This window comes from Camelus dromedarius, chromosome 5 (genome assembly GCF_036321535.1).
Source record: "Camelus dromedarius isolate mCamDro1 chromosome 5, mCamDro1.pat, whole genome shotgun sequence".
In the NCBI taxonomy this organism is placed as follows: Eukaryota; Metazoa; Chordata; class Mammalia; order Artiodactyla; family Camelidae; genus Camelus; species Camelus dromedarius.
This window is the reverse complement of record NC_087440.1, coordinates 9224011-9239205: the sequence shown is the minus strand read 5'-3', so window position 1 is coordinate 9239205 and position 15195 is coordinate 9224011. Positions and strand designations below refer to the sequence as shown.

The 15195-nt window shown below is 44.9% G+C and overlaps 2 protein-coding genes across 3 annotated transcripts in view; one reads left to right on the top strand and one right to left on the bottom strand.

Annotated features, from left to right (window-relative positions):
• The window catches only part of ALDH1A2 (aldehyde dehydrogenase 1 family member A2), a 267478-nt gene that overhangs the window by 165098 nt on the left and 87185 nt on the right, over window positions 1–15195 (bottom strand). The window contains exon 2 of the mRNA XM_031452991.2: window positions 1231–1286. The gene's annotated coding sequence lies outside the window, so the exon portion shown is untranslated. The remainder of the gene's footprint in view (window positions 1–1230; window positions 1287–15195) is intronic.
• The window catches only part of AQP9 (aquaporin 9), a 36197-nt gene that overhangs the window by 16803 nt on the left and 4199 nt on the right, over window positions 1–15195 (top strand). Inside the window, exons 2-5 of one of the 2 annotated variants that reach the window (XM_031452993.2) lie at window positions 4968–5094; window positions 9849–9986; window positions 11370–11488; window positions 13256–13473. In XM_031452993.2, coding sequence (XP_031308853.1) covers window positions 4968–5094; window positions 9849–9986; window positions 11370–11488; window positions 13256–13473 — 602 coding nt within the window. The remainder of the gene's footprint in view (window positions 1–4967; window positions 5095–9848; window positions 9987–11369; window positions 11489–13255; window positions 13474–15195) is intronic. The other variant, XM_031452994.2, reaches the window with a different exon arrangement.

Sequence of the window (15195 nt, the reverse complement as noted above, 5' to 3'; positions counted from 1 at the left end):
CTAGACGTGTGACTGTGTGAGCCTTCAGATAATTCCAGTCCTCCAACTTTTAAACCATCATATTTGATACTAAATGGAGCAGAGATAAGATGCTCTACCAAGCCTTGCCCACATGACAGATTCACAAGCAAAATAAACGTTACCATTTTAAACCACTAAGTTGGAGGGGAGTTAGTTACATAGCACTGAATAACTGGAACACAATGTTTATATGACATTCTGAATTGCCATTGATCTTCAAGGCCATGGACAGCTGCTGAGTCAAGTAGAAGGTGGTGCTACTTGCAGAAAGGGGATCAGGTGGCTTAGGCTAATGAAAAAAGAAGGCTTGGTGAAAATATTGGGAAGATATGAATAAGAGATGAATAAGAACTTTGCGGGGCACAGTGAAGACTAGATCTGTAGCTTTGTAATACCTCCCCTCTGCTACACGATTCTGTGATTTTTCTAACTCTCCTGGAGAAGGCAGGTGCTGGATTCTGGCACGAAGGTGGAAGAGACCTTGGAGGCCTGTGGATGGCATGCATAGGAGGAGTGGGTGGTGGACTTGGGAAACACAACACCCAAGGAAACAGACTAGAACAGAACAGACTAGCATATTATTGCCTATTGGTATGGAAAGGAATCTTAGAGATTGCTTTCTAGATAAGGAAACCAAGATCAGGCACTTGGAAAACAATTAAGTACTGTTCGTTCAGTACGGACAGTACAACTGAACGTCAGAGAAAAGAGGTTAGGCTTAGCAGGAAGAATGTGAAAGGGTGATGGGTCCTAAAAAGATTTCTAAATGGGGGTTCCAGAAAAATTGAGACAGGATGGATATGATAATTGGCTGTTCTTGTGTCTACGGAGGGGAACCGTATGGCAGTTCTTATAGGTCAGAGCAGGGAATCATGTTGGAAATTCTATCAGTAATACCATGAAGGGTCGTGCTCTCATTTTTAAGGAAAAAAATTACACTGCGCACACAGAAGAAGGAAACCAGAGTGGCTGGCCAATTCCCTAGCAATCAGACCATGATACATTAGAATATCCAAGATCTGCTTCTCTGGTGCAGTGAATGCAGGTGGGAGGAGGCAGGCAAGGAAGGACATTGGTCGGCAGTTACCTGTCTTCCTCATTGCTTTTCAGGCTATAATAAATGTATTTAAAAATTAGGAAGCAAGGATGTCAATATGGGCTGAAATCATCTGAGTAGCGATTTATGACTAGGGTAACTCAGGTCCTCACCTTGTTCGTTTCTCCTCCTGTTCCTTTCCTGCAGTGCACAGCATCAGTTATCCTCCCTAGACAAGAACAGAAAAGCAAGTTCAGCGTCTATGGTGGGAGAAGAGAATATTACTCTTAACGAAGTTTGACAGGGCAGAAGCCTTGCCAGGTCCACTCGGCCATTCAAAGCTTTTATGCCTCCTGTAGACTATCCCAAGTGCATGCACATCACACCATAGAAGAGGGAAGAAGCTTATCTGTAAAGTATTCCTGTCTCAGGATAGGCCTGTGTCTGAATGCGTCTCTTCCTATGCTCGTGGTGTGGAAAGGAGTTGTCTAAATCAGGTCATCTCAGCCGTCAGGAATGTTCTTTTCCTCTTTTCAGAAGATGCTACCAAAATGTTGGTTAGCTTGGAAGTTGTGCCCAGGGCATTTAATTGGCTTTAAATTAAAAAGAAAGAAAGACACCAAGGTGCTTTTAATTCTGTTATTATAATAGACAGGAATCCTATAAAAAATAAAATGTCAAGTCTAGGTGAAACTGGTAGGCTATGAAATGGACCCAGGAGATTTTTTTGTTTCTTTGTATTTTGAAAGGAGAAAAGGGAACATGTTCCTGCTGCAACTTTATTTAGCATTCACTGTAGGGTCTGGAGCCAAGCCTGTGAACAACGTCAAGACAGCCTTGTGTGTGAGATATGCAGCCCCGGCGCTACCCTCCAGATGTCCAGTCCTCTCACCTGTCCCTGCTGTCTAGTGGTAGAACTAAGTCAGTATATCTTAGGATCAGGGACTAAACAGGATGTTAAAAAATCATCTAGGTAATTTCTCTGCCTTCAGGGAGGAGTAAACCAAAACCATTCCACATGTATTAAATATCCCTTGTTTGTAAATTATATTTCTCTGAAGGGCCTCACAAATGGGCCCCAGGGGAGCTATTTAGAACTAATTCATCACTGTCAGGAAATTGTTTCTGTGCAACCTGCCATATTTCACATTCAGACTTCCCTTCTCATTCTTTTGTGAAGAGATGCAGTATCTGGTTATTATCTTCCTGGTAAGAAGTCTTCATGTTTGTCATCTCTTTTTCCTGGAATACATTTGTTTCTGAAACCTTTCCTCACAGGCCCTTAACTAATTATTCACTACTTGATGCCAAGCCCTAACCTCCAGTTGGCTCCTCTTGAGTTATGAAACCTAAACTGGAATATGTATTCTAGAAAAAGCTTGACCACTGCACATCTAAGAGCAACGATCTAATGATCCTGTAGCCCAGAACTTATTCCACCAGGACCACAGTGGCTCTTTAAGCATGATGTGAGGATGGCTGATGGTCATTTGTTGTCCTGTTGTTTTCCTACCAAATTTGTATGCGACTGTTTCATCTTTCCCAATAACCCCTCCTCGCCAAATCTTTCTTTTTTCTTTCTTTTTCCCTTTCCCTCCCTGCTTCGCACCTTCCCTCCCTTCCATCCTTCCTTCCTTCCCTCCCTTTCTTTCACTCTCTCTCTTTCTCCCTCCCTCCCTGCCCCCTTCCTTCCTTCCTTTCTGAGTTAAAATTGACATATAACATTATATTAGTCTCAGTTTTGCAACATAATGATTTGATATTTATGTATATTGTGAAATGATTACCAACCACAATAAATCTAGTTAACATCTGTCACCATACATTGTTAAAGATTTTTTTCTTGAGATGAGAACTTTTATGATTTACTCTCTTAGCAACTTTCAGACATGCTATACAGTATTACTGACTATAGCCACCATGCTGAACGTGGCATCCCCATGACTTATTTATTTTATAACTGGAAGTTTGTACCTTTTGACTCCCTTCACTTATTTCACCCACCCCCTAACTCCACCAATCTGTTCTCTATCTGTGAGCTTGGCTTTTTGTTTTTCATTTTTAGATTCCATATATAAGTGAAATTATATGGTATTTGTCTTTCTCTATCTGACTTATTTTAGTATAATGCTCTCAAGGTCCATTCATGTTGTTGCAAATGGCAAGAGTTAATTTTAATTCTTTTTTATGGTCAAATAATATTCCACTGTGTATGTATGTGGTGTGTTTGTTTGTTTATTTATTTATTTATATTTATCACATTTTCTTACCAAATGCTTCTCTAATGGGCCATGATTAAATGGTTTTAACTGGTTATTCAATATATATGACATATTTTTTTAAAATTAGGAAATATATGGTGCTATGGTCTAAATGTTTGTAGTTCCCCTGCCCCTTGGTTCATTGAATTTGTTGAAAACCTAATGCCCAAGGTGACAGTATTAGGAAGTGGGGCCTTTGGTTAGAAATTGTCCTGAGGGCAGAGCCATTATGAGTAAGGTTAGTAGAGCCCTTATGAAAGACGTCCCAGAGAGCTAGCTCTGCCCTTCCACTGTATGAGAGCACAGAGAGAAGTCTACAGCCTGGAAGAGGACCCTCATCTGACCATGCTGGCCCTGATCTTGGACTTCCAGCCTCCAAAACTGTGAAAAATAAATTTCTGTTGTTTATAAGCCACCTAGTCTGTGGTATTTCGTTATAGCAGCCCAAATGGACTAAGACAGTTGGTAAAGAGAAAAGGATACATAATGAAAAGTTCTTTCTCAGTACCTGTCCCAGCCACCTACTTTCCTCACACAGTGTCCAATCCTATTTCATGGAGATATCCCATGCATATAAAAAGAAATACCTATAGTGTGTCTTTAATACAATTGGCAGTCTGCTTTAAAATTGCTCTGCATCGCTTTTAAATTTAATAATAAACCCTGGGGGTCTTTTCACTTTGGGACACACAGATCTCCCTCATTCTATTTTATGACTGCATAGCATTCTGCTGGTAGATGCACCATATTATGTTTATTCCAAACATTTCTGAATGCTGATTGCATTCTCCAAAAGAGCCTCCATCAGCTGGAGACTTTCGGAGGCTCATGATGATACTTCGCCTTCCTTGTGCAAAGGTTTGTGGAGTGCCTGCAGCCTTGTGCCTGGTGCCACAGGGAACGCAAGAAGCGGTGGGTTTGGCAGCCTCTGCTCTCGGGAAAATACAGCCTCGTCAGGGAGAAGAGACCTTCTGTCCCCCTGTAGTCTTTTGCTTTCTGGCATTTTAGCCTCTACTGGCCTTTTACAAGGTAAAAATGGCCCTCCCACTTTCTGGGTGTGCATACAATTGTTCTGAGCCCATCTGGCTTATACTGAGAGCCCTTAGAGCAGCAACTGCAAACTCAAATGCCTGCAGGGGCCAGGAAGAAGACTTAAACGCGCAAGTGAAGTGAGCCAGCTAGGAGGACTCAAACTCTGTTTAAAGGGAGCAACCTATGGCCACTCTGTCCCAGGAAATTATTTTCCTACGCGTTGCTGAATTTTCTAATTGACTGAAAGGAACCAATAGGCAAAAGGTATGTGGGATCTTCCTGTGATATTTCTTACAACTGCACGTAAATTTACAATTATCTCAAATTTAAAAAAAAAAATTAAAATAAAAGCCAGAGGTCTGGATCATTGTGTGAAATTACCCGTACAAAATTCCAACACTGTGCAGGCCTAACGAAACTCATCGGGAAGCCAGGCGAGCCCTAGGACCACCACTTTGCTATCTGTGCGTAGCTAGAGGGTTATAATTCGATTTGTGTGAAGCCTGTGGCAGCCCAATACGTGAGTTTGCTTGAAATATACTTCTTGTTACTCTGACTTTTCGCTGTCTTTGGTTGTGGCCGTCTGCACTCACTTGCCAAGTTTCCTCTCATCCCAGGTCCTTGGATGTGGCTCTGTTGCCCAGGCTGTCCTCAGTCGAGGACATTTTGGAGGAATCGTCACTATCATTATTGGATTTCCAATGGCAGTTGCGATGGCCATTTATGTGACTGGAGGTGTCTCTGGTAAGTAGTAAAACTAATAGTAGCTGCTGTTAGCTCAGCCATTCCAACGTGCTGGCACAGTGCTGGGTGCTTTACATTAGTTTTTAGATCCCAACAGTCCTGCAAGAATATGTATTTGATTCTATTTTTCATAGACAACAAAATTTAAATGGCCAGCAAATGGTGACTTGAGCAAAGGCAACATTTAGCAAGAGACAGAGATGGGCGTTAGCATTTAGAACTGACTGCTTCCTAAATCTGGCCACTGAATCCTACAATTCCTCTGTCAATACAATCTTTTACTAGCTCTGCCCCACGCTGAACAGCCCAGTGTAGATCACTACAACAGAGGCAAGTCCCCAGACCTCTCTCTACAGCAATGAGAGAGAGTCTAGGTCACTTGCAAAACGGCTGGTGCTTTCATGGAGGTGCAGACCTAGTCCTGAAGGGCTTGGTCCAATCCTGCCCTGAGGGGTGGGCTAATTAGGAGCCATTCTCAAGGTTCTGAAAAGCAAAATGAAATGACGTTTAATTCGGCCTGGGAACCTAGGAAGGGACTGTGGAAATGATCCAGTTCCCAAAGGCTTGTAGAATCTTCAGCAGCCTTGTCAGGGGGCTCAGAACACCAAGGCAAGACTGCTGGTAATAAGGGAAGAAAGGTAACCCCTGCATGCTGGGCTCTGTGCTGGGTGCCATACAGGCTTTATCTCCTCTCTCCTCTCCAGCTGCAGGCTGAGGAGGCAGGCATTATTGTCCACTCTACAGAGAAAACTTGAGCTCCAAGGGATTGAGTAAAATTGCTGGAAGTCCTAGAGCTGGTAAAGAGGCAGATTAAAGACCTGACCCAGGTCTACATGACAGCGAAGCACAGGTCTCCATTATCCCACAATGGTCTATCATGGGAAGGGCAGGGCAGGCAGGGCCTTTGGGCAGAGTGGTCCAGCTGGAGAATCCTGCAGTTGAGCTGCCAGGCCTGGAGACAAATACTCCCTTTGGAGCACTAAACAGTGCCCCAAACAGACCCTCTCAGAGCCTCTGTGGTCTGGGCAGGGGAACAGTCATCTGCTGGCTGGCAGCCTTTCCATTTCACAGGCAGACTCAGATCCTGGTGCAATCTGGCTTACAGAGTCCTGTACGTGCAGTTTTTTTTGGCATGAGCAGTGTTTCTGTTCAAACTCTTGCCGAACCTTTGCTGTGAACCCAGCACTGTACTGCCTACCTAAGGCACAGGAATAACCAAGGGACCACCCTGAACGTGCCAAGGCTTTAATTACAGTGCAGGCCTTGACACCAGACACGGAACACACTCCTGGCTTCGAATAAGCAGGTAGGATGCTCCAATGTCTCCCCCTACATGCTCCCAACTGCATCCACACAAGTGTGGTTTCCACAAACCATGCAATATAAATGTAGGGATATTCTCAGCTATTTTTTCTTTTTTTTAGGTGGAAATGTGGTTTTGCAGTATTTCACCTGCATAAAACCCTGAATTGAATGTCATCAAATATTTACTTAGGGTAAATTGGTCCCAGACTCTACCAACGTAGCTAACACCCTTCGCCACCACTGCTGACAATGTCTGTTTGCATCCACTGGTATATCTGGAGTTGCCACAGGAGGAAAAGGGGCAGGGGCCAGCAGGAAGGAGGAGAGGGAGTGACGGATGGTGTGGAGTCTTCCCATCTGGCCTTTAGCCTGGGGTTAAGCCCCTGTGCTCAGAGGGGTGCGGGCTAGAACTGACGGGACCGTTTTCACTAGAGGTTATTTCCAGGCGCAGCTCTGGAGCTGTCCAAACTGTTTATGAGAGACTGTGAGATCTCAAAGTACAGGTAGAGCAGTATCTGAGCTTGGCTGATAAAAGGTAGCATTGAGTTGGAAAGGAGGATTATTTCCCCATCTCTATTAGTTATATCCAGGCTCCCTGAGAACTGGGGGGGACATGCACAGACAACACACTGGCCCACCAATGACATCCACGCAGACTCAGTATTGGCTTCAGCAGCCTCAGAAATAGGAGAGGAAGACTACATGGTGGGAGGTGACTTTCTTAAGGTGGCTGCAGCTAACACATTGGTTTGTGGGCACATGTGAGGCCCTCTTTGAGAATTCCAAAAATAACCAATGTATATTGGGCATAAACATAAATGGGATCCCACTTTGTGGTCCAGACTGGTAAGGTCAGCTGACATCTGGTTTTGGAATATAAAACATCACCTTACTGCAAGGCAGTTACCGCACCCTGCTCCCTTGAGAATATGCCAGTAGTCTGGCAATCCAATCTGGCCAATCAGAACTCATAACGCCCTAATTACGCACCATTCCCCAAGAAGTGTTTACATTGCTTACTTGTCCCTATACTATGGCGGTTGTTTTTGATATAGCATTTTATAAGCAGTAAAAATTCATTGAAAAAAGCAAAAAAGCTTTGCTTAATGACAAATGAAATATTATCTCTATCACAGATTTATCTGTGGGTGGTGGGGAGGAGGGGACCCATCTAAGACAGAACCTTGGAAAAGTTCGGCCTGCTCATGTAAGACTTTCATCTCAGGCCTCGTGGGCTCCATCTACACCCCCTGGGCTCTTCATGGGAATAATCTGATCATCACAACCTTGGCAGGGCCAAGATTTGAGAGTGGCCCTCTCTGACTCTAGCACCCATGTTCTTTCCACTACACTGCTCTGCTCTGTCCTTTGGGTAAGCTGAGTGATCACTCACCTCTGCAAGGAGAAACTTCCCTCATTGCTTCGCGGAGCACCCTCCCAGACACACCCTCTCTGACCCCCAAACAACTTTCCTTCTGTAGATCTTTGCAGTCTGAGCTATCTGAATAAAGGACTCTATTTACTTCCCCAACTTTCATATCTTGAATACCTACTAAGTGCCTTGCAGCATGTGAAGGTCAAGGTGAGTAACAAACAGCTCCTGTCTCTGGGTGCTTTTGAGAGGCTAAAAGCATAAGCCTAACTACAGCAAGTTTTATTTTGGAAGAAGAGCGTGTTAAACCATAAATCCCCCATTGGTGGGCTCATCTGAGAGGAAGTATTTTTGATTGGAGTTGATTTTTTATGTCCCCTTGTCTTTTCACAATGGGTCCCTCCAGGCTGGCTGGGTGGCAGCTACCCTCCAGCCAGCCTCTGGGAGAAGAGGAACAGGGCTGGCTTCAGGAACTTCCCACTGCCCTTGCGCTCCCCTCTCTTAACCCCTGTTTCCAGCTTTCCTAGTAAGGTGTACTCCTGCCAGTCTCCAGAACTGTGACCCTCTTGGATATAAAAGTAAGACAAAACAGTAGACATGTCTGTAAGGCTTTAGGAAGTCATCTGTGCTTTGATATATTGGCATTTTCTTGTTTATATTAGCCCCCCCAATGGCAGAGACTGGTGAAGAAAGGACCCTCATGGTTTAGCCAGCAGCCAGAACCCCTCCCACATTAGCTTAGAGACTCAGGAAAAGCATGGCTTTCTTCACGGTGGAGGCTGAGGGTGGAGGCTTCCAAAAGCAGTGGAAGCGGGGTTCAAATGGCAAAGTATCACCATCACCATCACTCCTTTGTTCACACTGTTTCCACAAGCCACAGGCCCCACATTTCAGTGTGGCCACATTGCCAGTGACACTCATGCCCTCCCCCCCAAGACGTGGTCCATACTCTTCACATAAGTAGGTACGCTTTGCACCTAGGAAGCAAGCCCACGTGCTCAGAGATGATTTTTGAAATTCTTTTTTATTTTCTGGCCCTCTAAGGCAGAGAAACTTTTATAAACTGAAAGAGGTATAACCTAGAACATAGGCCCTAGAGTTCAAATAAACCTGGATTTGAATCCTAGACCTAACACTCATTAGCCATGTGGCCTTAAGACATTACTTCTGTGCCTCAGTTTCCTCACCGATTAGCTAGAGTAGTACCTGTCTCACTGGGTTCTTAGGGGGACCAAGCACATGTCACACCCCTGTGACAGCATCTCGCAAGTGTTCAGTAAGTGTTGTTGCTACCAGTGAAGCCAGCGGGGGATATCAGGGACCCACCCCAGAGCAGGCCCTCTCTCTGGTCTTGCAGAGACATGAGAATCAAGGAGGCTGACGTCTCAAGTCAGAGCTGAGGTTGGAGTGAATGGAATGCTGCTCCATTTCTGTGTGTGAGATACACATCCTTTACCCAGAGGGACTGCAGAGAATCCACCCAGACGCTGTGACCACCCCAGAGTAAACTGAGCCCCTTACCTCAGTGAGAGGCACAGACCGTGGAGGAGGGGCCGTTTCCCCTTAAAGAGATGTCTCTTTTTAGTTCTAACCTTGCTTCTGTGACCTCTGGATGTGGACTCAGGAATTACTAGATGTGTAAGTATGTTCCCTTAACAATATACTGAAGTTAACAGTTTACATCAGTCTCTTTGGGGTTATTGCTTTATAGATAGGCATAACCCAGTAGATAGATGGATGGATGGTAGGTAGATAGAAAGAAAGAAAGACAGATAGACAGCAAGAAAGAAAAATAGAAAGAAAATGAACCAATTGAGTACAAGTTTCTTTCTATATTTGACTTCCCTTTCAGAAAGCTGAACTTCCTAAACAATGTCTAATGATGCCATGAGGGTGGTAAGATCCCCTTCCTCTCCACTCAACACACACACACACACACACACACCCGCGTCTCCTAACATACAGTCCCCTGTTTAGAAGATTGAGTTCTGTCTGAGGTCTCCAGATAAGGTTTTCCTCACAATAATTCTCTCTGGCCTGCCCTCTGACTTTCCTAATCACCTTCTCTTCCTTGCAGGTGGACACGTCAACCCAGCCGTGTCTTTCGCAATGTGTCTTTTTGGACGGATGAAGTGGGTCAAATTCCCTTTTTATGTGGGCGCCCAGCTCTTAGGAGCCTTTGCAGGGTCCGCAGTCCTCTTTGGCATTTACTATGGTGAGTAGAGCCCCTGAGTCCAGATATTAGGGAGAGCTGTGCGTTAAGTTGAAAATCAGGATTACTTGGTTGGAAGAGATGAGATAAGCCAGGAACAGGAAGCATTCTACACTTTAAAGGCAGTTCTAAGAGTCCTAAGTTCTAAATAACGGGGCCAACATTATCATTAGGGCAAATTCATGAAGCCCCTTAATGAAAATGGTCACGACTTAAATGCAGAGCAGAACTTAAAGGAAGTCTATCTTTAGACCCAACCAGCACTACAGTGAGCAATGTCGGAATAAGCAACAGGCCAGTGGCTTCTCCAGGGCTTTCCCTGATTTGGCCGGGAGAGGAGCCATGGACTGGGGGGAAAGGGTCTGATGAGTAAGTATTTAGAGAGGGAACCTGGAACAAAGTCTTTGAAGGGAGGGAGTACAGAGAGAAATGGGCTGGGTAGGGAACATCTCTCTCCTGTCCAATAGCCAGGGCTTCCTTTCTGCAACAGCCCTGGGGGAACCACAGTACTGATCATCGAAGACCCAGACTTTAGTTCCAGGTGAACCGAGTATGTAGCTGTGTATGTCGTCTGACCTTAATGGTCTCAGTTTCCTCCTCTGGAAAATGAAAGAATTGAACTAGATGACTTCTGAGGCCCTTCACACTAAAAAATCTTGGGGGTCCATAAAATCAACTGTAAAGTAGTTCCTTCTCTCCAACCCAAGGCAAGTTTCAATATTGTATGTCTCTCACACTGAAGCTCTTAGGAACTAGACTTTATGAGCCAAGCCTAAGAGAGATACATTGTGGAAAGGGACCTCTTCCCATAGCATGTTCTAAGAAACAAGAGTGTAGAAAGAGTAAATAGGAATTCAAGACCAGACCAGAAGCCCAGAGAGCTGGCTGCTGTGGCAAGAGAGGCCTGGGAGCGGCGCTGGCAGTGCCAGGGACTGCTCTGTCCCTTGCTCCAAGGGCATCTTCACTGTACCTGACACCCTCAAATTCTGGACTATCATTAGGAGTTATGGAGACCCCACTGGGCATCATGAATTCTGCCTAGAGTAGGTCCAAGCTTCACTTTGGCTTCAGGTCAATCTTGAAAATTCCAAGATTTTCCCCCAGAGAAAACTGGATCCCGGGATCCACTGAGTGGGGATTTGGCTGGAGTTTGGAGTGAACCATCGAGGGTAGCCGGGGCTTTCTTTCCCTGACCCGCCGTGCTGGGATTTCTCTGGACGTCCCTAAAACAACCATACTGCGAAGTGAAGAGAGGCAAATGATGTGGATCTGCCAAGCGGAACCTGCATGTCTGCCTGCAGTTAGTTGTTCATCACAGGACCTGGCTGAGGCCCCTCTCACCCCTGCCCAGAGGACACTAATGTGCCAGGGCTCTGTCTTCTGTAGATGCATTTATGTCTTTTGCTGGTGGAAAACTGCTCATCGTGGGAGAAAATGCAACAGCTCACATTTTTGCAACATACCCAGCTCCGTATCTGTCTCTGGCAAATGCATTCGCAGAACAAGTAAGTGCACATTCAGCAAAGACTTAGCTTTGGTGAAAAGACATAATCTAATGAGGGGGATGTATATGAACATCATAGGCCTATCAGAAAAGAAAGGCTATGTTTCCAAAGTCAGAGGTCCCTAAGCGTAAGCCAAGCTTTGTTGACCAATTCTTGCCTTGCCAAAGTTGACACCACTAAGTCTCCTGCCTCCTCTTTAATATATACACCGTTTCACATCAGTTGAGGTTCAGAGAGAAGTGGATGACTGGACACTTCAACCCCTGTAGGGGCATTAGGGTTTGCTTCACTCTAACTGTCTCTTTTGTGCACGTGATCTAAAACATGGACGCCTCAAGAAAAGACATTTTTATCTTAGTTCAAGAACTGTGAAGTGTGGTAGTTGAGAGAGTATCACGGGTTGTCCGTGTCTCCCCATGTGCACAGTTTTATCCAGACTCTCCAGGCAGCTAGAAGTGTCTCTGCCTTATTGACATTTAAACAAGCTGCATCCAAGCACCTGTGGTATAGCCAACAGCACAACTCTTCTGGTCTAAAATCAGTTGCCTGATTCTTATCCTGATTCTTCTGCTTATGAGCTGTGTGCCCTTGGTCAAGTTTCTTAACCGCTATCCACATTTCCTTGTCTGTAAACTGGCAATAAATAGAATTTATCTCATGGATTCTTGTGAAGTTCTAACGAGAGAAAGTATGTGACGTCCCTGGCACATAATAAGCACTTGGACAATAGTAGCTGTCATTTAGCTGTTAAAGTTAAATGATCACTTGGAAATTTTAGAAAACAGAGAGTGGGGCAAACACCTGCTACACTGCACCACTTCAGAACACCGCTGTTATTGTTTGCAAAATCTCTTACAACTTGCATTTTATGCGTGTTTTCAAATATAAAATGTAATGCACATATAATTTTTAACTGAATATCATATGAATTTTTAAATGTTGCTGCCATATCGTTTTTATATTTACTGCTTTTAATGGCTATATAACTGACCACAGAATGGGCACCCTGTAATATAGTTAGCCTTTTCCCTGTGGATGTGGACTCCAGTTTTCCAGTACTATAAATAATGCTTCATTATTTATTTGCATGTTTGTTTTAAGATTTTTCCCCATATTTTAGATTATTTCCATGGTATGGTTCTCACATATCCAACTGGGTCAAATTAAGTAAATAATAATTTTTTAATGCATGTTGCTAAATTACTGTTGAATTGCCTTTACAAAGTGTAGTATGAGTTTAGTTCAACTAGGGAAGCCTGAAAGAACCGGCATCACTTCCCTAACATTTGGTATTAGTTGCATTTTATTTTTCATTACAAATCAGTTTTGCCCACTTACTTGTTTCTTAAGTCTATTTTTCTTTCATGAATTTTTTTTTTCATTTCTTTTGCCCATTTACCTATTGATGCCTCACATTATTTTTCTCACCAGTTTGAGGGAGGCCCTTGGTTCATTTTTCCAGCCAGCAGCTTGCTTTCTGTTTGGCTGGGTAGTAGCTTAGCATGAGATTGCAGTAAAGACAGCAGTCTCCTGAGTGAACTCTCTGGATCCACACGCAACTGCCACTGGCAGTGCCCCCTTGGGCAGGTAACTAATCCGTGGCGGAGAATGTCTAGCACAGCTGTGACAAGAAGTGTCTGGCACAGAGTGCTCACCCGTGCAGGTTACTTATTCCTATGTCTGTTTTTAACAAGAGGGGATGAGTTTTGAGGTGGGCAAGTGGGAGCAAGCTAAGCTAACCCCCTTGTACATTTTCTCCCTCCCCAGGTAGCATCCACCATGTTCCTCATCATTGTTGTCTTTGCCATTTTTGACTCGAGAAACTTGGGAGTCCCCAGAGGTCTAGAGCCCATTGCTGTTGGCCTCCTGATTGCTGTCCTTACTTCCTCTCTGGGGATGAACAGTGGCAACGCCATGAACCCGGCTCGAGACCTGGGTCCCAGGCTTTTCACTGCTTTGGCAGGATGGGGGTTTGAGGTCTTCACGTAAGTAACAATGGTCAAGGAGAAAGGAGAAAGTTTCATGCTGTGCCTCACTGGGGGAAGCTGTGCTTCAACCTGGGGGTCCAAGGGAGGACAGATGGGAGGGTGGAGGTTAAATGCATTCTCATCATAAGTGTGGAATATTTCATTGGTGATACAGGGTGTGTGTGTATGTGTGTGGAAGAGAGAGAGAGAAGGGGGAGGGGGACAAAGAGACAGGCACAGAGAGACAGTCAGAGACAGAGACAGAGGCAAAGAGAGACAGAGAGAGAGACAGAGAAAGACAGAGAGTCTCTCAAAAAATTCAAAAGACACAGATTTGTCCTATATAATAATAATTTCTCCATTGGTACATGGGTTTTATGTGAGTATTTTAGTTGTATGGCATGTCTGATATTCACTTTGTGACAAAGTTAGGGGCAGAATTGACATCCTCTGGTACCACTCCAGGGCCCTTCCTAATGAACCATGCTAGCTTTGCTTCATTCATCCACTCGGCAGGTCCTCCTTGAGTGCTATCTATGCTGTGGCCACTGTGCTAGGCAAGGAAATTTCAAATTCAGCTAAGACGCTGGCCCTGAACAAGGTAACAAGTGTTTCGGCAACCCCTGAAACACAGTGCTGAGGGAACACAGAAGAGGGAGTGACCAGCTCTGCCTGCATCAGTTAAGGAAGGCACCACTGAAGAACTGAGCGCCGAGCTGGTTCTTGAAGTTTAAAAAGTCCTGGCAGAAAGACATAAAAGAGAGTCTGGCTGTGCACAGGAAATGGCAAGACCGTGGGCTTGCTACCTCAGAATGTGCTGAGGAAATAGGCCAACTGCTGGTACCAAGCTCCCAGGACAAACTTTCCCCAGCAATTCCTTCCCACTTTCTCCCCATAAAGTCATGCTGGCCGGTCCCCATCCACTCATCACATCTCTCTGTGAAGGGACTCCTCGTGGTTCCCCAGGAAACAGGGCTCTAACACGGAGAACGAGAAGTAGTAAATATACATGTGAGCTAATTTTAGTTTAATGTCTGCTGTGAGAACAAAACGCTGGAGCATCCCTAATGCTGACCTGCATATATAGTCGCACTCACGGGATGAGTTTATTTAAGTGAGAGCTTGGGTTGCCTTCACCAGCACGAAACACGAGTAACTGAAATCACTGACACCATTCTGATCACCAGCACAAATGGCGCTACAGCTGCTGGAACATGAGCGTCGCGAAGACAGGGGCCTGGACGGTGCTTCACTGCTGTGTCCGCAGTGGCTAGGACAGGGCTTGGCACACAGAAAGCTCTCAATGAAAGCTATCGAACAAAAGAATGGGTAAATGCTGTGTGCCACACATGTCCTAGGAGATCATGGATACAAAGAGAATCAAGCAAAATACAATGAATTTTCTATAGCAGTGGTTCTTAGCCAGAGGTGATTTTGCCCACAGGTGCATTCGGCAATGCCTGGTTACACTTTGGGTTGTCACCCTGGGGAGGGTGGGGGCAGAAGTTGTCACCAGCATCTTGTGGGCAGAGGCCAGTAGAGGGATACTGCTAAGCATCTTACAGAACCCAGGACAGATTCCCCGAGCAGAGAATTATTCAGGCCAAAACGTTAAGAGTGCCACAGCTGAGAAGCTCTGCTCCAGAATGATCACTCCTGGAACATGAAAAGGTTGAACAGAATGTCCCCAAAAGGAAGGATCCTTTGTGTTCTTCCAAAGAGCATCAAAAACATATGTTA